The 23,591-nt window shown below is 46.1% G+C and overlaps 1 protein-coding gene across 2 annotated transcripts; it reads left to right on the top strand.

The window, feature by feature from the left end:
- The first annotated feature begins 1,145 nt into the window (after positions 1-1,145).
- On the top strand, positions 1,146-22,041 carry TRIM3 (tripartite motif containing 3). Of its 2 annotated transcripts, XM_007492740.3 has the most exons (12): positions 1,146-1,605; positions 14,494-14,659; positions 14,759-14,990; positions 15,254-15,405; positions 15,696-15,876; positions 16,324-17,056; positions 17,229-17,332; positions 17,894-18,061; positions 18,588-18,756; positions 20,713-20,783; positions 20,965-21,105; positions 21,197-22,041. In XM_007492740.3, exons 2-12 carry the CDS (start codon positions 14,529-14,531, stop codon positions 21,347-21,349), a joined length of 2,235 nt encoding a protein of 744 aa, XP_007492802.2. In that variant the 5' UTR covers positions 1,146-1,605; positions 14,494-14,528; the 3' UTR covers positions 21,350-22,041. The 2 variants fall into 2 exon arrangements, with proteins under 2 accessions (XP_007492802.2, XP_007492803.2); XM_007492741.2 differs by lacking the exons at positions 1,146-1,605; positions 14,494-14,659 and having other exon boundaries at positions 14,765-14,985.
- Positions 22,042-23,591: the final 1,550 nt, after the last annotated feature.

The raw sequence follows: 23,591 nt of genomic DNA, 5'->3' as shown, positions 1-23,591 counted from the left end.
TGAGGCTAGGTCTCTAAGGAACGATCTCTACCTAAGCATCTATCTAATGTGTATAGGGGGAGGGGGTCGCCGAGGGAACAATAAAGAGCTCCAGGGAGTGACTCGGAGTTGGGAGTGGAAGTGAGGGACAGTGGGAGGGGAGGTCTGTCTGAGGACAATGGAGAAGAATTCTGCTGGGGCGAGTTAGTTGCCGGGAAGAGGAGAATAGAGGAGTTGCCCCCAGAATACTCCCCTACGTGTCGGAGTACAGAGAATGATCTATTTGGGGGTGGGGAGGAGTTTGACCCGGGGAAATACGTGTTAGAATAATAAACGATTCCGCGGGGAGTTTAGTTGTATTGTGGGGACAATAGATTGATTATTCAGTGGGAGCCCGGTGTATTTGGAAGGGACAATAGTATTATGGGGGAAATTAGAGATTCTGGTGGGGGGAGGGGATGACTAGATCTAGAGGCGGAGACAATAGAGGAGTCACGGAGGGATCTAGGGATCTGCCCAGGGCCGGAGGGAGGAGGGAAGAGGGAGGGCAGGCCAAGGCTGGCTGGATTAGCTATGCCACGTCTGTACGGGGTGGTTGGTTCAGACAATGGGCAGGTTGGTCTAGGCGGGAGGGTTAGAGAAAGGGTAGTGTAAATTGTGGGCTGGGTCGGGCGCTGGGCACAGGGATTTATATAGGAGAGGCCATGGGATTAGAGGGTACCTAGAATGAGGGTGGGGGAAGAGTTTACTCAGTGGGAGGGGTGAGGGAGTCCAGGACAGACGGCAGCACTGAGTAATAGGCCTAGGTGGGGAGGAGCCCAGGGCCAAATGGGGGAGGTTTGGAGGAAGGACAGCGGGATTTGGGAGGAGGGACCTTGGGCCATGGTGGGCTGGGCCCATTTGGTACCGGAGGGAGGTGCGGAGGAGGAGAACCCCGTCGGGAGGGGGTATGTGTGCCCAGGAAGGAGCGAAGGTATAAGATTAAGGAACAAGCCCTGGGATAAACTAAGTAGTAGAGCAGTGGGCTCAAGTAGAGGCTGTGTGGGTGCAGGACCCGGGGGTAGTGTGGTGGGGCTGGAGCCTTGGGCGGAGCTCGATTCCCCGTCCCCTTTGGGGCGGGACCGGGTGAGTGTGTGTGTGTGTGGGGGGGGGGGTGGAGCCAGAGAGCCGATGAGCAGCCCCACCTCTTCTCCCCCTTCTTCGTCTCCCTCTCCCCTCCCAGTCTGCTAGTCCGGCGGAGTGGCTAAAACGTGGGCGGAGCCGGACCCTGGAGCCCTGGGCGGGCCAGGGTGGGGTGGGGAAGGGTTGGGCGGCGGGAAGCGGGGAGGGCTTTGTGGGGCGGGGCCGGGAGTCGTAGGGCCCCTCGCCAGTCCCTCCTCCTCTTTCCTTTCTCCCCGCCCCTCTCTCCCGCCTTCCCGGCCTTGTGCATCCCGGGCCGGCGGGCGGGCGCTGGGACTGGGACGTGGGTGCGGCGCGGCGCCGTTCGGTCAGCCTGGTGCAGTGACGGCCCCGGAGACAGCGGGGACAGCGCTGCTGACACCACGTGAGCCTGAGCTCGGCCGGGCGGCACAGAAAGCAAGGCGGGGAGCCTGGCTCCCGGCCCCTCCCAGCTTTCCTCAGCTTGGGGTGAGTGCTGCGGTGCGGGTGGGCGGCAGGCTGCCTCGCAGGGTGTGTTTGTGTGCGTGCGAGTGCAATTGTGTGGCTGATTCTGTGACAGGAGGCATGCCTGTTTGCGGGTGTAGGTATGTACGCATATATGTTTATCTGGCTCCTGCGTCCCCGACTGGTGCGTGAGGTGGGGTGGCATTGATGCTGAAGGGCCTCCCTGTCCCTAGGGCACAGCTGGCATGGGATTGCTTCAGGGCACAGTGCCACCGCCTGGCACGCCCATCCCCTCTGTCCCCTCTCCTTTCCTGCTAGCCCAGCCCTTGCTGACATTTGCCCATCGGGGCTTCTTTTCCCAGCCCCCCTCCTTCTTCCCCCACTCCTCTCCCGGCCCTTGGCAAGGAAGAAAGCCGAATGCATCTCCTAGTTCCGTAGTCCCAAGGATCGGACGAGTAGGGGGTAGCAGGTGGGATAGGAGCGATGCTCCTCTGCAGCTCTGTCCACTGAAGGTCGGAAATATGGGCCCATCTTTTGGCCCGTGTCTGAAGTGGCGCCTATTGGGAGGCAGGGACTTGACCAGATGGCTCTCCGTATTCTTTAGGGGGCTGTCCCCTCCCCCTCTCCCTGAAGACTCCTTTTAGGCGGATGGGAAGGGGCTCCTGGGCCTTTGCGCGTTGGAAAGAATCTGGTTTTTCACTACAACCCCACGTCTGGCCCCTCCCTGTTTCTGGACTCTTGTAGCTTCCCTTCCTTCTGGCGTTGGCTTCCTGCCTATTTCCCTCCCCGGCCCACCCAATCTGGCATGGCCATACCAGACCTGGCTACACTCTGGTAGAGGGGGCTGTAGGATTGGTATTTGAGTTTGCCTAGCATTGATGTTGGTACTGCCTTGTGGTGGACACTGATGTTCCCTGGATATAGGGATTCTCTCATCTCTTCCCTGCAGCTACCCTGATTGTGGCTTGTCCATGTGATACAGACTGTGTTATAGGTCAGGGAAGGAAGTGATCATTCTAATTATTTGGCTTCTTATCATTGATCCAGACCGCATATACACTGCTGGAATATAGCTCTGATCATCGGAACACAAATCAGAACACAGAATTCCTTCTGAGCCACCCCAGGAATGGTCCCTCTGACTCTAGAGCTTTGTCACTCCCCAGTCAAAATCTATCACTGCTTCTGCAGTAATTGGATCTCAGAGGTCGTTAGTAGAGAAATTCCTGCAATTCTTCTTTAACACTTTCAATAAAGAGGAACTCATTCTTTGCCAAAGCTTCTCATTCCATTTTTGAACAGTCATATGGTTCTTACATTTAAGCAAAATCGGTAACCCAACGACTGTACTCACTGGTCCTAGTTTTGTCCTTTGAGGTAAGCAGAATAAGTCTAATTCCTATTCTATGACAGTACTTCTAATAGTCATTAATTCCACAAATATTCACTGAAGATTATGTTCATGACCTCTTAATAATAATAACAGCTAGCATTTGCAAAGGTCTTTAAGATTTGTTCTAAAAATATCTCATTTTATCCTCACAACTACCCTGGGAGATAGGTGCTATTATTATTCCCATTTTACAGATCAGGAAACTGAGCCAGAGAGGTTAAGTGATTTGCCTAGGGTCACACAGCTAATTGTCTAGATTTGAATTCAGACCTTGTTGTCCAATGTTTATCCTTGTTATTAGTAGATGTCTCCTAATAATGGGCAATAAAATAGTATGTATTCTTTGCTCTTATAGAGCTAAATATACTAGAAAAAAGTCCTAGGCATAAGAAACTGTAGCACAAATTAGAATGTGAAAATGCAGTAAGAATTGCAAAGAAAGTAGTATGGATATTCAGAGGAGGGAGAAATCATTTCACAGATGAACTGACATCTCAGCTGGGGTCTTGAAGAATCATATTCTCCTTAAGTCTTCTCTTCTTCAGGCTAAACATTCTCACATAAACATCTTTCACTTGGACCCCAGGAGGCATGGTTTTGAGTTTCCTTAACTACCCTGGTTATCCTGCTTGTGATGTATGCCACTTGGTCAATGTCCTTCTGAAAATGTGCCCTCTCCCCAAACTGAACACAAAACTAGATGTTGTTTGACTAGAGCAAAAGACAGTAAGATTATCACCTCCCTTGTTTCTGGATTATATGCTTCTACTAATATAGCATATGATCTTGTTAGCTGTATCAGAATAATGACTCAAATTGAGCTTGCAGTCCATTAACCTCCCCCCCCCCAATTTTAACATGAAGTACTGTATATACAATACCATTCTTTTTCATGTTATCTGCTTTTGAACTTAAGAGCAGGGCCTTACATTTGTCACTATTAAGACTCATAATTAAATTTTGCTTATCAGTCTATGGGCAGCTAGGTCTGTGGGGTGCAGTGGATGAGGTATTGGGCCTGAGTCAGAGAGACTTTTATCTTTTTCAGTTCAGATCTGGCCTCAGACACTTATTGGCTATGTGACCCTGGGCAAGTCACTAAACCCTATTTGTCTGAGTTCCTTCCTATTCAAACTGAGCTGGAGAAGGAAATGGCAAACTACTCCAGGATAGTATCTTTGCCAGGAAAACCCAAAATGGGGTGATGAAGAGTTGGACACAACTGAAGAATGACTGGACAACATCAGTCTATGCTATGGATAGAGTTTTTATTTTTTAAACTTAATCTTTATCTAACTTATTAGCAATCTCTCCCTCATTTTTTCCATAAATCTGAGAAGCATTTTGTTTATACCTTCATTTAGGTCATTGATAAAAAAATCTTGAAAAAGAACAAGATCTAGGACAGATCCCTGTGGCACTCTCCTGGACACTTCCTTAGGTCCAGATTCATATTGCTTCATTAATCAGTGTTCTTTGGTTGTTGAAACACCTGTATATCTGCCTAACTGTACTACTGTTTAACCTAGTTTTTTTTTTTTTAATTTTGTTAAGGGTATTGTGAAAGACTGTCAAATGCTTAGCCTTCATCAAGATACAGTGTATAATATTTAAGTTCATATCTTACTAACATAGTAACCTCATAAGAAAAGAAAATGTTACAGAGTTATGACATTACTTTCTTATACTTCAGAAGTTCTGCAATCTCACTGGGGGTAAAATGCCTTAATTTTAGAAGATTTCATGAGTTTGTATAGAGGGGAAAGAAAACCTTTTACCTGGCAAGCAGCAGTCTGGTGATGAACCTCTTGCTTAACTAGGCTAGTCCTCTGATGACAGATACACAGTCTGTCGACAGACTTGGTCAAGAAGTCTTTCCAGCTTTGTGGGACCTGTCAGAGCTTGTAGTTTATTGTCTTAGACTTTAGGAGCCCTAGGGTCACCTCCGTGCTATGGTGAGAACAGGATTTTTATGGAGGAACAAATACAACATTCTTTTTTAAATGGTGACCAACACTCATTTAGTAATCTGTAGCCAGAGAGTTATGTCAAATTTACCGTTTCATCTTTCTGTTGTACAACTTTTCCTTTTAGAAAACCTGGGCATTTGCTCTTTTTGACTCATCTGGAACTTTTCCCATTTTTAATGATTTTTTTCAAAGATTATATCAACATTGACTCTGAAATAATATCTGATCTCTCTTTAGCATGGAAGATGTTTACGTAGTTTATCTAAACTGAGATAATAGAATCTGAGATTTGGTGGGTATCTTATCCAGCCCCAGAACCCTAATTTTGCAGAAATGAGACCCAGAAAAGGAAATGACTTGCTTAAATTCTCAGTTTGTGGCAGATTTTCAGTTCAGTGTTGTCTCTATTGCAACAGGTTGCCATTCTTAAAATTAATATAAAGACAAAACCCACAACTTTTTGCATCATTTAAAAAAGGATTTTACCTATTTGTTTATTTTTTAAGACTTTAAACAAACCATTATTTGATCATTTAAAATATATTTTACTGATATCTTTTGTTTAATATCACTATTATTTCGGGTGGGGGCAGGAAATAGCCCCCAAAGTGGGTCCTCCCTTGTGACAAGTGAAAATAATAAAAACCATCCAGTTTTTTATTTCACCTTAAAATGTGGCAGACATCCTGCTCTGTCAGCCCTTTCTTTGATAGGTTGAGGAGGGAGATATATGTCATTATCTGGGAATTTCACAGATTTTTATCTCTAGTTTGACTTCCTTTTAGTATCTTTTCATGCACATCTTCATAATCATTGTGTGTGACATTCCTTTGGCTTTGCATGTTTTCCTCTACATTAGTTCATGTAAGTCATCCCATATTTCTCCATTTATTTTTGCCCTTATTTCCTAATGTATAATAACATTCCATTACATTCAGATTTCATAATTTTTCCCAGCTATTCTCCAGTCACTGGGCATCCATTTTGTTTCCAGGTCTTTGTCATCACAGAGTGTTGTTGTGAATTTATAGTATATATTTGCTTGGGGTATATGCCCAATAGTGGGATCTCTGGGTAAAAAAGGTAATGACCATTTAAATAGTGATTTAATTTAATTCTAAAATATCACAGCCCTAAGGAAGAAAAAAAGAATGTTTACTGGAATTCACGTGTTTTCTTTTTTAAACAACACCTTCACTTTAAAAAATTTCATCCAAACATCTATTTTCAAATGTGTTAGTTCAGTGACTACTGATAAGTGAATTTCATTATTGCTGGGAAGGATGCTTATGGCATGGAACAATTGGCTCTATTCTCCATGATTTGGGAAGTAATTTCCTTTGGTGCTTCTAATACTTTGATGTCAGTCAGACCAAATTCCTTCACATAGCTGGGCTTATAGTAATAGTATGCTAGCCTTGGAGCCTATTCAGTCTATTCATTAAGTGTCTACTATGTGTTAGGACCTATGCTTTAGAGCACAACTTTTTGGTACTGTTTGTAGAGCTCTGGGTCTGCAGTCAGGAAGGTCTGAATTCAAATCTAGCCTCAGACATTTACTAGCTGTTGACCCTGGGCAAATCACTAAACCTTTAAATATGCCTCAGTTTCCACAACTATAAAATAAGGATAGTAATTACACCTACCTCATAAGGTTATTGTGAGGAACAAATGAGATAATATTTGTAAAGCACTTAGCACACACTTAACGAATACTTCTTCCTTTCTCTTCTCTTTAATTGTGTTTACCAATGAGGATGTAAAGATGAAAAATAAAACAATCTCTGTTCTCAAGGAGCTTACATTCTAATAACAGAGATAACCACACATATATCTGTTAAACAAGACAGAATGATTATGAGAACAGAGGAGGTGAAAGATCATTTCATGTTTGTCTCAGGGAAGGCTTCAGGGAGAATGTGACATCTGAACTGAATCTTAAAGGAAAAGAATTTCATTGGGTGGAGGGGTGTGTTGTGTGTTTGGAGGTGATCTATCCAAGACACGGACACTAGATTGTAGGAATGAATAGATGTAGAAAAAGATAGGACAAAATCAGGGAATAATGAATAGTATTGTTTGGCTGAAATGTACAGAACATGAAAGGGAATAATTAAAAATAACTAACATGCATATGCTTTCTTAAGGTTTACAAAGCATATATATGTTATCTCATTTGCTCTTCACAAAAAACTCTGAAGTGGATGCTATTATTACCATTTTACAGATGAAGAAAACAAGACTGAGAGAGGTCAGGATCACATAGTATTTAAGACTGGATTTGAACTCAGGGTTTCTTCATTTCAAGTACAATATGCAACCCACTGCCTGTCTCTGAGAGAAACCATGAAGGGTTGGATGGAATAGATTGTCAAGGATCTTGAATGCCAAGTTGAGTTTCTGTTTTATTTTTTAAGAAGTGAGTAGTCACTGAGCAGGAGAGTGACACATTCAGATCTTGCATATCAGAACACCTGGAAGCAGAAATTGTTACAGTGACTGTAATAGTAGTAGTAAGAGGGAATGAAAGCCTAATTGAGGCTAATGTCTATTAAGAGTGGAGTCATTGGTGGAATCAGTTGGAAGGAACTTCAAAGGTCAATTAGTTCAACCAATACCTGAACAGAAATTACTTCTAACATTCCTGAGAAGTAGTCACCCTTCCTCTAATTAAAGATCTCCAGAAATGAAGAACCTATTGCCTTATGATGCTCATTCTACTTTTGGACAGTTCCAATTGCTAAGAAGTTTTTCCTTCCATCAATTTAATTAAAAAATATTAATCGGGGGGCAGCTGAGTAGCTCAGTGAATTGAGAGCCAGACCTAGAGATGGGAGGTCCTAGGTTCAAATCTGGCCTCAGACACTTCCCAGCTGTGTGACCCTGGGCAAGTCACTTGAACCCCATTGCCTAGCCCTTACCACTCTTCTGCCTTGGAGCCAATACACAGTATTGACTCCAAGATGGAAGGTAAGGGTTAAAAAAAAATATTAATCGTCTATTATTTCGAGAATTGTGCAAGGCAGTGGGGTTACAAACACAGAGTTTAAATAGTTTCTGCCCTTGAAGTCATTATGTTCTGAGAGGAACTTGCATCCTTAAATTTCCCTAAAACCTGCCTTTCTGCAACTTTTATCCATTACCCCTATTTTATTGTTCAAAGAACAAATCAAATCCCCTTTTTCATAAGACAACCCTTAAGATAGTTATGTTCCTTGTAAGCCTTTAATTTTTTGGGCTAAATACTCCCAGGTCCTGTGACTGATCTATGATAGTCTAGTCTCTGTTTCATCATCCAGGTTGCCTTCCTCCTTACCTGCTTAATTTTGTCCATGTCTTTCCAAAAATTCAGTGTGCAAGACTGTTCACAGTACTTCATTTGTGGTTCAACTAGAGCAGGGTAAACAAAACTATCACTCCCTTCCTTTTGAATACTCTTCTGTTAATGCAGCCCCAGAGCATATGAACATTTCTTGACTGTTGTCAGTCACATTGGTAACTCATTGGGCCTGCAATCCATTAAAACCCCTGGATATTTTTCACATTTAATAACCACTTTACAGTATCACAGAATCTTAAGAGTCAAAGAGGAACATAAAGCCCCATCTAAATCCAACACATAGAAGAAGGGAAGGGAAGAAATATTTATATAGCACCTACTATATATCTGATACTGTACTAAGCACTTTACAAATATTATTTCATTTTATCATCACAGCAACTTTGAGGGGTAGGTGCCATTATTATTTCCATTCTACAGTTGAGGAAACTGAGTGAAACAAAGGTTAAGTGACTTGTTCAAGGTGACATATCTAGTCAGTGTCTTGGGCTTAATCTGAATTCAAATCTTCCTGACTCTAGACCTAGTGCATCTAGTTGTTCCATATGCCTGACTGAGAATCAGTGCCCATAGCATCCTCCCAAAGTGGTTAGCTAGTCTTCATCTGAAGCACTCTAATGAAGGAAAACCCCCTATATTCCAAGGTACTATTGTCTATCTATATTTCCCTATCTTAGGAGGCATAATGGATAGAACACTGGATCTGGAGTCAAGAAGACTTAGTTCAAATCTGGCCTTAGATACTTACTACGTGTGTGATCCTGGAAAAGTCAGCCTTAATTTTTCTCATGTGTAAAATAAAAAGGTTAAGAATAGTACTTGCCTTCTAGGAAGTTGTTATAAAGATAAGATGAGTTGTTATTGTTTTGTAAACTTGAAAGCCCTAGAACTCTTAAATGTAAATGGCAGCTAATATTATTCTGTTCTTTTGCAGTTGCTAAGTGTAAAACTTCATTTAAATATATTAACTTTCATCTTATTCACATTGGGTTATTGTTCTAATAAGCTCAGATTTATCAGCTAATTTAAAGAGGTGTGTGTATGTGTGTTCTATTTTCCCCAGCTAAGCTGTGGGCTCTGATTTTCTGGCCTTTGCCTTCTTCTCTTTTATTATGCCCTTAAATGGCCTAGCATAGAGCTGGGAATATTGTGCATATTCAGTGAACTGTCTGTTAAATGAATGAGTTGGAAGCCTTGGGAGAAAGCTTCTTGGGAGGAGGTAGGAATGGAACTTAGTCTTGAAAGATGATGAAGAGAAGGATGATGAGAATGGTGATGGTGAAACTAATAGTTGAAATTGATATTGCCTGTAAGCTTTTAAAAACATATTTATACATGTATGTATGTAAAACTATAGCTATATATAATATACATGTCATATCCAGTGTATATCACATGTATACACATACACATATATATTATACACATACATACTTAAAACTGTACAAAGATGGGGAGGTTCTAGGTTCAAAACACTTCCTAGCTGTGTGACCCTGGGCAAGTCACTGTCCCTTTACTTAATCCCCATTGCCCAGCCCATACCACCATTATGCCTTGGAACCAATACACAGTATTTCTTCTAAGATGGAAGATAAGGATTTAAGAAAAAAACTGCACTTAGACTTTTGGAACACTCTGTTTAATCTCTTGTTCCTCATAGCAGTGCTGTTATGAGGAAAAGTTTAAGGGCTATATAGATATTGTTTCCCCTTAGAAGTTCTCCATCAGATAAGGAAATGGAAGTTCAGTGGAGTTAAGTGAATTGCTCATAAGTGAGATCACTTGTCAGGGAAAAGTCAAATTTGAACATTGTTTTTTTCTGACTCCAAGTCCAGATCTTTCTATAACATCTTGATGGAGAGGATCTTAGAGTTAGAACTGAAAGGGGCCTGAGATCCGTCTAGTCCAACCTCCTCATTTTATAGTTGAGGAAATTACTGTAAGGTTTGCAAAAACCTTTACATACATTAACTCCTTTGATCCCTATCAGTGAAGAGGAAAGAGGGGAATTTTGTGGTGGATGATGGGAAGGGAACACAATGCTATAAAAGGGAGAATCATCTGCTGAGAGTGGGGTGGAGGACAGCTTTGAGGAAGGAGGAGATCTGGTGGTGAGGAAAGAGAAGAGTGTAGTGATTGGGGGAAGTTATGATGGGGTGTGTACCCTTGAGGCAGTGAGAGGAATGAAAGGGCTGTCAAGTACCAAGGAGGCAGGGTGAACCTCAAACACTATGTATTTGTATTAGCTCTGGTGGGCATGATTCTGCACTTTCCTCTGGCACTGCCCTGTGCTTCAGGAGTACATACTGATACCTAAGTGATGTTAGGCAAGTTACTTCTCTGGGCCTCAAATTTACATAGCTCTAAAACGAGGAGGTTGGGACAAATGACCTCTAAGACCTTTAAGTCTATGACTCAGGTCTAAGGATTGAATCAAAGGAACTGTAAAAGTTGAAAGAAACCCTAGAGTCATAACCTTCTGGTAAGTGATAATCAAGTCTGTTTCCCAGTGATGGCCCAGGATCTGAAGCAACCTATTTCAATTTTTGACAGTATTAAATTATAGTAAGCCAAAATCAGCTTCTCAGTACCTTCTTCCTGTTGCTTCTGGTTCTGCTTAATGGCTATAAACAAACTTAATTCCTCTTCTGTGATAGCCTCCAAATAATGACACCAAATCAGTTATGAAGTTGCCCCCCTGTTCGCCTTACCTTATTAGTTTTTTTCTTCTCTGGGCCAACCAACCTTCAGGTGGAATCTTTTCTAGTCCCTTCACTGTTTGTAATATGTGCACAAAAGTAAACGAAGGAAGAATATGGTATGTAGTGTGAAATTACAGGAGTTTATTGGAGGGAGATGAGGGCAGGCTTAATGAATATAATGGTAAATGACTAGATCTTGAAGACTAGGTAAGATTTTGACAGGTACAGACATGAGAGTGGTGGGGGAAAAGATTTGAAAGTGGACTGAGCAGTATGAGCCAAAGAGGCAGGGACATGACTATGTAAGGTATGCTCTAGGATAGCCACTGAATCCAGTTTTATATGTGGCTGTGTAGGAGAATGCAGACTGTGGTGTGGGGGATGGCAGGAGAGAGGAAGGAGATCAGAAGTATGATTTGAGAAAGGAACAAGAGACTTTTTTTTGGCACTCAGGCCAAACTGAGAGTGCCTCATAGGGAAGGCAATCACTGCCCAAAGGGTTCTCCATGGCTATGGCAAGCTGTGGCATACACAGACAAAAGCCCATGCTGTTGTTATCCACGCTTCCACTTTAAATGAGTATGATGCCTCCAAAGCCTTGCCATATATAGCTCTGCCTCCAGGTCTGGCCTCCTTGTCCAGACCCCAGGCTCCTCTGTTTTCCAAGCAGCCTTTCTTGTTCAAGGGCCCACCTGCTGCCACTATCTCCCCTCTGCTGCTGCAAATCCTAGACTGCACGTCTTGCACCACTGTCACTGCCCCCTCTCCAGGATCTGTGCCCTTCTTCCTCCTTGCCTACTCATCTGAATAATTAAGATTTCTTATGTCAGGATCTTAGAGCCCCGTTCCCACCTACCCAAAGCTGCCGGCTGCTCGGAACATGCCCTTTTCCCCTCCCCCAGTCCCCAAGCGGAAACCAGGGAGGGGAGTTCCCTGCCTTCAAGGCTGATTTCTCCAGCGTAAAGAAGCGGGTCTTGCCCTCTGGAGGTGGGGAAAAGGATCCCTTAGGTTTGACCCTGGCAGGGGTGAGGGTGGGGAGTGGGGAGTGGGAGCTGTGCCCTACAGAATGCCAGCCAGGGGTAGTGTGAAGTGCCTCTGCAGCAGGAAGGGGAAGAGGAGGAGCTGAGGCTCAGTCTGCTCCCTCCAGCCCCAGGCAGCATTAGCCTTGGACACTAGCTGTTCCTCACCCTTCCCATCCTACGCCCCGCTGCACTGCCACTGTGCTGCCCCAGAGCGCCACCTCGTGCCCCCTTCTGGGGCCTGGCCAGCCCAAGTGGGGCTGGGGGCTGGGCTGGTTGGACTGCCTCGGGAGCTTACCCTGTCTCCAAGGAAGCATTGAAACCCATTTCTTTTTCTTTCTTTTTTTTTTAAACCCTCGCCTTCCATCTTGGAGTTAATACTGTATATTGGCTCCAAGGCAGAAGAGTGATAAGGGCTAGGCAATGGGGATCAAGTGACTTGCTCAGGGTCACACAGCTGGGAAGTGTCTGAGGACAGATTTGAACCCAGGACCTCCCTCTCTAGGCTTGGCTCTCAATCCACTGAGCTACCCAGCTGCCCCCTGAAACCCATTTCTAAGACCACTGCATCTGCTCCAGCCCCTCTATGTATGTGAAATCCTCCTAGGTCAGCATCTTCATTATGCTCTTCTCATCCAAATCTTGTTCCCTAAGGCAATCCCAGGAGCCCCCTTATTCAGTCTTAAGTCCCCCAGTAGTTGAGTCTGTGCTGCTCTTTTCCCAGTGTTCCCCTTTCTCCTGTCCCATTCCACTAGCTTCCCCCCCTCACTCTCTTTCTCTCTCTTTCACACACACACACACACACACACACACACACTCTTTATTCATTTCCTTTTTGAGTCAAAAAAACAGTATTCAAACTGCCCCAGATACTTTCTAGCCATATAACTTTGAAATCACTACACTTCTCTGTTTAGTAGTTTCCTCATGTAAAACAAAGAGGTTGATGCCCTTATGGTTGCTTCCAACTCTAAATTTATGATCGCAGCTTTTTTTTATCTAACCTTCCTGATTTAGCCTCCATAGAACCTCAATACTCCAAGTCTTCAATACTCTAAGTCTCCAGCCATTCACTTCACCAGCAATGCATTAGTATCCCAATTTTGCCACATCTCCTCCAACATTTATTGTTTTCCTTTATGGTCCCAGATATTGCGTTTCACTTTACTCTGATTGGATTTCTCTATAAGGATTTTAATAATAAATCAAAAGAGAGGGAAAAGAAAAAAGATTCTTTCAGTCAAGTGAGCAGAGCAAAGAGAGCCAGAGGCTCACACCTGCAGCACTTTACCAAAAGAACAAGCTCCAAAAAAAAGAGCCCCACAGTGTGGGTCTCAGCCAAATTTATCTCCCAAGCCTCCTTGTGTAATGTGAGAACATAACTTAAAAGGATGCTGGGAATGCAGCTCAAGTGTGGCAAATTTTCCACCTGCACACTCTGAAGCATCTTTGGCTACTTGAGGGTCTTTGTGGTGATAGGCTTTTCAGACCCACAACACATTTGCCTAGAGCAATCACATAAGTTTTATGTTAGGGTTCACAGAAAGTATGTTCCACACTTATTCTCAAGTTTCACCTCAACTCCTGATCAGGTTTGATTTCTTGAGTGTTCTTGCTTAGATGATTTTCTTCTTCCTTTAAGATTCCTACTTCAGTTGGATCTCCTTTGTTATGTTCTTTATTTCATGCAGAAATGCAGAGATGATAGGTACGACATGAGCCAAATGGTTGTTTACACTCTTTTTCATGCCAGCTTGTCAGGTCTTCATATACTTCTCCAGCCTATTTTAATTACTCAGCATCTCTCAGGAGCCCTTACCATTTCTGGCCAGGAAAGTGATCTCTCAGAATCCCATATTAGTCATGTCACACTTTTCATGGCCCCATTTGGGGTTTTCTTGGCAAAGATACTAGAGTGGTTTGCCATTTCCTTCTCCAGCACATTTTATAGAGGAGGAAACTGAGGCAAAGAGGATTAAGTGACTGGCCCAGGCTCATACAGCTAGTAAATATCTGAGGGCAGATTTGAACTTAGGTCTTTTAAATTCTAGATCCTACACTCTATTCACTGTTCCACCTGGCTGCCCTTTACAATTTTAAATGTCACAAATACCAGTGATGTGTGGCTGGGCCTATATCCTCTCCTTCCCATCTTCTCTTGCACTGACTGTCCCAGATTTTTCCATTCCATCTTTAGTCTCCTGCATACACAGAGAGCCAGTTTTAGCACACATTCTTGCTATTGGAAGGAAGGGATTCAGAAAAGAGGGAGTTTGTATGGCTATCTACAGAGTTCACAGGGGGAAGAGATGTTATTATTAAGAGATGAATGGATCTGAAAGAACATTCCTATAGAAGCCATTTGGAGGACGATGGAGGGTAGAAGAGGAAGTGAGATGCTCTCTTCCCTGCCCTGCTATTGCTATGAATGCCACCTCTTTGGGGGGAAAGAGGGGACTGAGTGACTTGTGTTTATCTCTTCCTAAAGACTGGCCTGAGGGAGAGGAACTAATTGTCTGCACCATGGCGAAGCGGGAGGGCAGTACCAGCCCAGTGGTTCGGCAGATCGACAAGCAGTTCCTGGTATGCAGCATCTGCCTTGATCGATACCATTGCCCTAAGGTTTTACCGTGCCTGCATACCTTCTGTGAGAGGTAAGTAGTGTGGGGCAGTGTAGAAGTAATGGGGGAACCAACCCCAGATCCTCCTGCCCGTATTCTGATGCTGCTGACACCCTCTTCTCCTCCTTGCAGGTGCTTGCAGAGCTATATCCCTGCACAAAGTCTGACGTTGTCATGTCCCGTATGCCGCCAGACTTCCATCCTCCCCGAGCAGGGTGTTTCTGCTTTGCAGAATAACTTCTTTATCAGCAACCTGATAGAAGTAATGCAGAGGACCCCTGATGGAGGCCGTGACCCCACTGCTCCTCACCCGCTCTGTGCTGTGGCTGGGCGTCCTCTCTCCTGTCCCAACCATGAAGGCAAGGTGGGCCCAAGAGAGGGCCAGTGAGGCCAGGGCTATGCCTGCCTGGATGATACAAAGAGTGGGGTGGGGAAGAAAAAGAGACAGGAGTAGGCTCCTGGGGAGCTGGGACAGTTATGGATGGAGGTCTGGGGCCTCTGGCTGGTTTTGGGGGAGACCAGTGGGAAGACTGGTCACAGCTAGGCTGAGAGATTATTGGGGGTGGTCAGCTGTGGTGACTCGGGGCTGAGCTCTGGACCTATCAGTTTCTGCTTGTTTGCTCCTAGACAATGGAGTTCTACTGTGAGTCGTGTGAAACAGCCATGTGTGGGGAATGTCGAGCGGGGGAACATGGGGAACACCGTACGGTGCTGCTCCGGGATGTGGTGGAGCAGCACAAGGCAGCCCTGCAGAGACAACTGGACACCGTTCGCAGCCGGTAGGAATAGTCACGCTATGCTGAGACTGTGGGGGAAAGGGGAGAAGAAGGGCTGCTTAACTGGCCCCCCTCTCAGCCTAGATAAAATGCTGCAGTGGATTCAAATCCTGTGTCTCACTCAGGTAATTACTAGCTGTGTGTCCCCGGACAAGTCACGCAAGTCATTTGTGCCCATTTCCCCGGTTGTACCAGGAGGGAAACTCCTTGGTCTCTTAAGTTTCCTTCCAACACTGGATCTTTGATCCTTTGATCCATGCAGTGATAGCCCTTCTCTCCTGTTTTCCTCATAGGTTGCCCCAGCTGACAGCAGCCATTGCCCTGGTGGGAGAGATCAGTCAGCAGCTGGTGGATCGCAAGGCTGAGGCCCTGGCCCAAATCAGCGGGGCCTTTGAGGAACTGGAGCATGCCCTGCAGCAGCGCAAGGGGGCACTGGTCAGGGACCTGGAGGCCATCTGTGGGGCCAAGCAGAAGGTGGGCTCCCAGCCCCCTTTCCCAACTCCCGCCCCCTCCCATTGCCCATCCTTCCCCCATTTCCCTATCCTGTTCCTTTTTTCATCCTCCCCATTCTGTTCCCTTAGTCCCTTCCTCATTTGGGTTCTTCTTTTTCTTGGGGTCTAGCACCATCTCCCTGTGATCCATAGTGCTTCCTGTGCCCTAATGGTACTTGTTCCTGCTGTTCCCTATAGGAATGCCCCTTCTGTGCCCCATGGTGCTTTCCCTGCACCCCACAGTGCCCTCTGCATGGTGCTCTCCGTGTGCCATCATGGTACCCCCCGTCCCATATCCCTGTGCTCCATGCCCCTGCTCTGCCCCAAGGTGCACTCACTATATCCCCCCTGGTGTCCTTTGCATGTTACCCTCCCAGTGCCCCTATGGTACCCTATCTATGCCCCCACGGTGCCCGCCCCATGCCCCCAGGTGCTGCAGGCCCAGCTGGAGACGCTGCGCCAGGGCCAGGAGCACATCGGGAGCAGTTGCAGCTTTGCGGAGCAGGCCCTGCGGCTAGGCTCAGAGACGGAGGTGCTGCTCGTGCGCAAGCAGATGGGGGAGCGGCTGGCGGCGTTGGCCAGCCAAGCCTTCCCTGAGCGGCCTCATGAGAACGGGCAGCTGGAGCTTCTTCTAGAGACAGACGGCCTGCGCCGCTCTATCCTCAACCTGGGTGCACTGCTTACTACCAGCGCCACAGCCCACGAGACGGTGGCCACAGGGGAGGGCCTGCGCCAGGCACTGGTGGGGCAGCCGGCCTCACTGACTATCACCACCAAAGACAAGGACGGGCAGCTCGTGCGCACGGGCAGCGCCGAACTTCGGGCTGAGCTCACGGGCCCCGATGGGGCTCGTCTCGAAGCTCATGTGCTGGACCACAAGAATGGCACTTACGAGCTGGTCTACACCGCCCGGGCCGAGGGGGAACTTCTCCTCTCTGTCTTACTGTATGGGCAGCCTGTTCGGGGCAGCCCTTTCCGGGTGCGTGCCCTGCGCCCTGGTGACCTGCCCCCCTCTCCTGACGATGTCAAGCGCCGGGTCAAGTCCCCCGGCGGTCCCGGTGGCCACGTGCGGCAGAAGGCCGTGCGTCGGCCCAGTTCCATGTACAGCACAGGAGGCAAAAGGAAGGACAACCCCATCGAGGATGAGCTGGTCTTCCGAGTTGGTGAGTGGCGTCTCTAGATAGTGGCCGCAGAGGCCCGTGCAGGGTCAATGGCGTGTGTGTCTGTCTGTCTGTATGTGTGTGTGTGTGTCTGTCTGTATGTAGGGAAACAGGACCAAGGATCAGGGAGGAGCATTTGCCTTCGGGGCCCATTTTCATCCTTCTCTTCCCACAGGCAGCCGCGGGAGGGAGAAGGGCGAATTCACCAACTTACAGGGCATCTCTGCAGCCAGCAGCGGTCGCATTGTGGTGGCAGACAGCAATAACCAGTGCATCCAGGTAGGTGACCATCATCCCCTTAACCCGGCCACCCACATCTAGGGGATACCCCCTTGACCCTTTACGTCCACCCACGTGGGTGTGAATCCAGGGAACAGCTTCCTCTGAAAGACCAGGGCATTCAGGAAACGCCAGCCTCGCTCGGCCCTTCATCCAGGGAGTGAAGTGGTTTGGGCCTTCTCTGGATGTACGACTCCCTTTGCTTGCTGGGGGCTCTGAGAAGTGCCCCCCAAAATCTAGACCTAATCCCTGCCCTGAGGCGAGGGAATAGGTGGATATGTGTGTAGGTAGTGAGGAATGGTTGGAATGGGGCCACTGGAGATAGGAGGGGGAGTCTGGATGATTTTGAAAGTGAGATCGTGGAGGAAGAGGCCTTGATTCAAGGAGAAGGTTCATTCTCATGGAATGAAGGCACCTCCTTCCCCAGCCCCAGTGAGGAGGACAGATGGGCTATTTAGAAGGGTCTGGTGCCTAGAGCGAGGGGATTCTTTCCCTTCAGTTGTGCTCCCCTTTTTAGGCCCTGTTTGAGCCTGCTTCCACATCTCTCGCTGTTCCTCCTAGGTGTTCTCCAACGAAGGCCAGTTCAAACTCCGCTTTGGGGTACGAGGCCGCTCTCCTGGGCAGCTACAGCGCCCCACAGGTGTGGCGGTGGACACCAATGGTGACATTATTGTGGCTGATTATGACAACCGTTGGGTCAGCGTCTTCTCACCTGAGGGCAAGTTCAAGGTGTGTTTGGCTCCTCAGTTTCCATCTCCTTCCCTGGGCTGAGGTGAGAAGGGAGAAGACTGTCTAAAAGTTAAAAGGTGGTCCATTGAGGAGCTGGATTTCCAGTGGAGCTGTGGGGATTGGGAGAAAGAGTTTACTAGTCTCCCAGCTGGAGTTTCCATACAACTCCTTTTTCCTGGACTGTTTTTGGCTCTGGGTCTAAACAAGAATTTCCTTTTTTCTAGACTAGATCCCTTAGGCCTAGCTCCAGTCTCCTCCATAGTCTCACATTGTCTCCCTTTTCCTTTGTGGAGCCTGGAGCCAAGGAATCTAATCTTCCTCTTTGGAGAGACAAAAGGAAGAATGAGATTGGAGAAGCCTTACTCTACTCACAATGGTCCCTTCCTTACTCTCCCTATACCTCCTGGCCTCTCTATTTCCACCCCAGTTATTCCTGAGACCCTATGCTCAGACATGATGATTTCTCTAGGCTTACCTTATTCTGGATGACTAGCTTAGCCCCTTCTTCTCTCTCTGGGCTTTGTAGACCAAGATTGGAGCTGGGAGGCTCATGGGACCCAAGGGTGTAGCTGTGGACCGCAATGGGCACATCATCGTGGTGGATAACAAGGCATGCTGTGTCTTCACCTTCCAGCCCAATGGAAAGTTAGTGGGTCGCTTTGGGGGCCGTGGTGCCACTGACCGCCACTTTGCAGGTATGGGGATAGGGTTATAACCAAGAAACCCTGAAAATATAAGAGATTTCCCATTACCCCAAGGCTCTTTCTTCTTTGGAGACATCCTCCTTATATTGGATCTGAGGCCATCTAATCCACACATATCCACTGCCCTGGGACTCTTCCCCCACAATCTCTGAAGCAGAAGGCACCTATATCTAAACAAGATTCCCTCTACCTATACCCCGATAAAGGGTTAGCAAGATTTTGCTTGATGGCTTTTTGCTCTGGAGAGCCTCCTACCTCTCATAGCAGATAATTTTCCTTTCAGAAACCCAATCGCTATGAAGTTTTTCTTTATGTTAAACCTAAATCTGTTTATCTGTAACTTCTACCCATTGCTTCAAGTTTTGTCCTCTAGGGTCAAATAGAGCAAATCTTGTTTCTTTTCTGTATAATATCTTCCATTACTTAAATCGCTGGGATCATTGTTTTCTCCAAGCTAAATATCCTAAGTTCTTTCAACTGATCCTCATGTGGGATGATCTCATTTGTTCTCATCATCCTCGTCATCCACTTCTAGATATGCTCCAGCAGGATGATACTTGGGGCAAATAGGTGGCTCAGTGGATAGAGAGCCAATCCTGGAGATGGGAGGGCCTGGGGGTAAATCTGACCTTGTACACTTCTTAGTTTTGTGACCTTGTGCAAGTCACTTAACCACAATTACCTAGCCCTTACTGTTTCTCCCTCAGAACCAATACTTAATATCAATTCCAAGACAGAAGGTAAGGGTTTAAAGAAATTATTATGCTCAGAAATTATTGGTCAACATTTCACAAATAAAATCAAAGAAAAAGCTAAGTATAAATGATTGCACATGAAACTTCAAATTTCCATTATTTTTAGTTTGAGTAAAAAAATGTTTTCACTTTGACAGTATATCAAAATTTTCCAACTTCCATGTCCTTTTCTCATTTTCTGTGCATTTTTCATTTTTTTTTCAGTCTTAGATACAATTAGTCCAAGTAAAGTCAAGTAAAGTGCTTTCCTATTTTTTTGGGGGTTTCCAACCTGTGTACCATTGTTTATTTATCCTTCCCAATCCAGATATTATCTACATTCACAAAGAAAGCAGGAGCAGAATATGAATTGAATAGCTCTGCCTTTCCTCCATTGAGCATTATTATTCTAGGCAACCATTCTAAGTGTGTGATCATGAGCATGCCACTTAACCTCTGCCCACCTCATTTGGAACATAGGGATAAAAATAGCAGTAACCTCCCAGGGTAGCTTTGAGGATCAAATGAGGTGCTGGGCTTTGCAAACCTTAATGATCTCTAAAGGTTTTCAAGTAAGATTGTTATCTTCCTTTTGCTTCGAAGGGGGAAAAAAACTTTTAGTTCTCTTTATTGGCTATCCTCAGCTTCAACTCATACTGTACATCCCACTATTAACACTATCCTTGCAGAGTCAAGCCGCTCTTATATTCATTATTAGTTAGCTGCCTCTGTTTTTATTTTTCATGTCTTAGTAAGCATATGAATTGGTTGATGTTCCCTATGTTTCCAAATCAGTTCCTCTTCCTCTTTCTCTTCCTCATTGGAATTATTTGTATTTGTGTTAGAAGTATTTCATTTTTAAGAGTACTTTTTTTTTTGGACCCAGCAAAAAAGTTGGATCATTGACTCCTGTCCAAGGAATACTTTGAAATCTGTTCTCTTAAGCAGAAGTTTGCTTCATTTGGACCTAACATTCCTCCTCTTCTCTTCTCTTCTCTTCTCTTCTCTTCTCTTCTCTTCTCTTCTCTTCTCTTCTCTTCTCTTCTCTTCTCTTCTCTTCTCTTCTCTTCTCTTCTCATTCATTTTTGGGATTTAGTAATTAAATCCCTGGTGACCAATTAAATATATTCAGACCAACCACAAATTTAACAGAGCTATTATCCCCATTTCCACAAAGAAACTCTTTCTTTCTGCTTCTTCCCTGTGTCTTAAGGTCCCCACTTTGTTGCTGTGAATAACAAGAATGAAATTGTGGTGACAGATTTCCATAATCACTCAGTGAAGGTTAGTGACCTCCCCATAAACACCCTTCTATACTTTCCACTCTGGATCTCCAGGCCACTCTTCTCCCATGACTCGTTTCTTTTTCCCCCTTTTCCTCTTTTCTCTATTCTTCTCAGTCCCTCCCTCTGTATCTCCTATGCTGAATGTCTTTGACCTGACTTGAAGTCCTCTCCCATCCCAGGTGTACAGTGCAGATGGAGACTTCCTCTTCAAGTTTGGTTCCCATGGCGAGGGTAATGGGCAGTTCAATGCCCCTACTGGCGTGGCTGTGGACTCAAATGGGAACATTATTGTGGCTGATTGGGGAAATAGCCGCATCCAGGTGAGTCTTTATGGCCTTTGGTCCCTGGAGCCCTGGGAGGCTAGGGCCAGGGGTCAGGCTGAACTTGGCTGTCTGTCCCTCTGTCCTACAGGTATTTGACAGCACAGGCTCTTTCCTATCCTATATCAACACCACTGCAGAACCACTCTATGGCCCCCAGGGCTTGGCACTGACCTCCGATGGCCACGTGGTCGTGGCTGATGCAGGCAACCACTGTTTCAAGGCCTATCGCTACCTCCAGTAGCTGCTCTGCTGGCCCAAACCTGGATGGATAGACAGATGGACACCGCCACTTCAGGGATGGGATGGGCCCAGGATCCCTCCACTGCGGGCCAGATCAGGGAGTGACGAATGTGGGCGCTGTGTGCCCCCCACCACTCTAGGGCCTTCCCCAGGGACCTTCTCCCCACGGTCACCACCTGACCTTTATCCTTCTCTCCCCGTCTCCACCTCTTCCCTTCCACCCCCCACATCCCCTCACGCTGCACTTTATTTATTCGGTTCCTGCTTTGGTGACTGGGGTGGAGGGGAGGCTGTGGGGAGGTGACTGGGGCTGGAGAGCCTAGCAAATCTCCCTGAGCTCACCATCCTGCCGCCTGCCCACTTGCCCACCCACCCACGTGGTTTTTGGTTTCTACAAGAATGTGCTAAGCTTCATTCCTAACTCCTGCCCCCACTTAGATTTATACCCCAAGTGGGGGGTCTAGACCCCCTTTAGGCCTGGTCTTAGCCCCGTCACGTAGATCAGCCCCTGCCAGTCCTTCTGGCCTGTCGCCAGGAGGAGCGTGGGGCCTTCACAGCCAAACTGCTTCACGGGCGGTGCCGCGGGCTGGCAGGTCACGGCTGTCCCTCTGCCCTCTCAGACAAACTGACAGACAGTCATACCCTTGCCCGGCCCGCTTCCATGTACAAAATAAACGGTCTCCGTGGCTTCCATTCTGATCCTTCTTGGAGGAGAAGGGGGATGCTGCTGCTTTAGGCAGAAACGTGGGGTGAGGAGGTGGGCCAAGGACCCCAAAGCACGGAGAAATGGGATGAGGGAAGGAAGCGATTGTTCCCTTAGAGCTCGGATCAGAGTGTGTTGTGGCCTCGGAGCAGGTTCTCCTCATGTAGCTTTGAGGTTGCACTGTGATGGCAAGAGAGAGGGCCTCCTCCGTTTCCTTAGCTCCTCCCCCAAAAGGCCATGCATGCTGGGATGATGTGAGGTTCCTAAAAACATCAGAACAGCTGCCAGCTGGGTAGAGAGGAGGACAGGAACGAAATGGGCATAGAGCCACGAGGAGAAAGGGTCCTGGAGGGCAAGTTCTGGCTTGATGAGAACAGCCACAGGGTATGAGGATGAAGAAAGCAGAGGCAAGTGGGAGAGTGGTCTTGGGCCTCTTGTACCCTGAGAAAGGTGGGTTTCCAGGATTAATTTCACAGACTTAACACCAAAGCAATAAGGATATAGACTCCAGTCAGGCTCCCAGGAGATGTCTAGTCAGGTTAAATAAAACAACCCAGGCTTAGATCCTAATTGTGAGAGTGCTTCCACATCGATACCCACAGCCATAGTCCTACATATAAAAAATGAACACCAGAATAGAAATTTAGAGGAACAAAATGGAGTAAAATTCTAGAGGAAATTTCCTATGGATGGGCTTCCATAATCTGGGCAGGGACAAATTTTGGGATGGATATGTTTCTAGATGAGGTACCCTCTTGGATCCTTGGGGGCCATCCTCGGAGGGTCAAGTAGACTCAGGAATACAGTCAGACTTAGGAATGGCTGGGCAATGGAGAGAAAAATAACTATCCGTTCTTTGTGAGGAGCTTGAGGTGGGCAGGGGAAAGGAGGAGAGAATCCCAGAAAGTTGTTTCATCCATCCCAGTTGGATGAAGGAGCTAAAGATGCTGTTAGCAGATATCTGAGGTGTGGGGGACAAACACTTTAGGTAATTTTCATGATAAACAAAATAATTTCATGCCTCAAGATGTACAATTTCTATCTCAAATGCAACACTGTCCATGGGGCATATTTGAATGGCATAAAGACTGGTCACTAAATTATCCACCATAAAGGAGTTACTGTGAGGATACTCCAAAGAATTTGTTCCATTTGTTTACTTCTTCCAGTGATATAGTTCACAACTTACCTGTGTCTGACTTCCTATGAATCTCCCACATCAGGTCCTACAAATGTGGGAAGGACCTTCCTCATGTTTTCTTGATATTGTATGGGTGCCCGTGGAACAAGTCAGAGTTGTTCAGAAATTATTCCTTGTTCTTGTGTAACTAAGCACATTTGTTTTCTTCAGTTATAAATTTCTCTCCTAATAATAATAATGACATTTTATATGGAACTTTGCAAAGAAATTTACATTTAAGTCTCAACCCTGAGTGATGGTACCAGTAGATAACTCCATTTTACTACTGAGGAAATAAAATTAGAGAAGTTGTGACTTACTCATAGTTGCACAGTTAGTATCAAGGGCAGAATTTGAATT

The sequence above is a fragment of the Monodelphis domestica genome, chromosome 4 (genome assembly GCF_027887165.1).
Source record: "Monodelphis domestica isolate mMonDom1 chromosome 4, mMonDom1.pri, whole genome shotgun sequence".
NCBI lineage: Eukaryota > Metazoa > Chordata > Mammalia > Didelphimorphia > Didelphidae > Monodelphis > Monodelphis domestica.
Note: the sequence above shows the minus strand (reverse complement) of the source record. Positions and strands in the feature narration are given on the sequence as shown.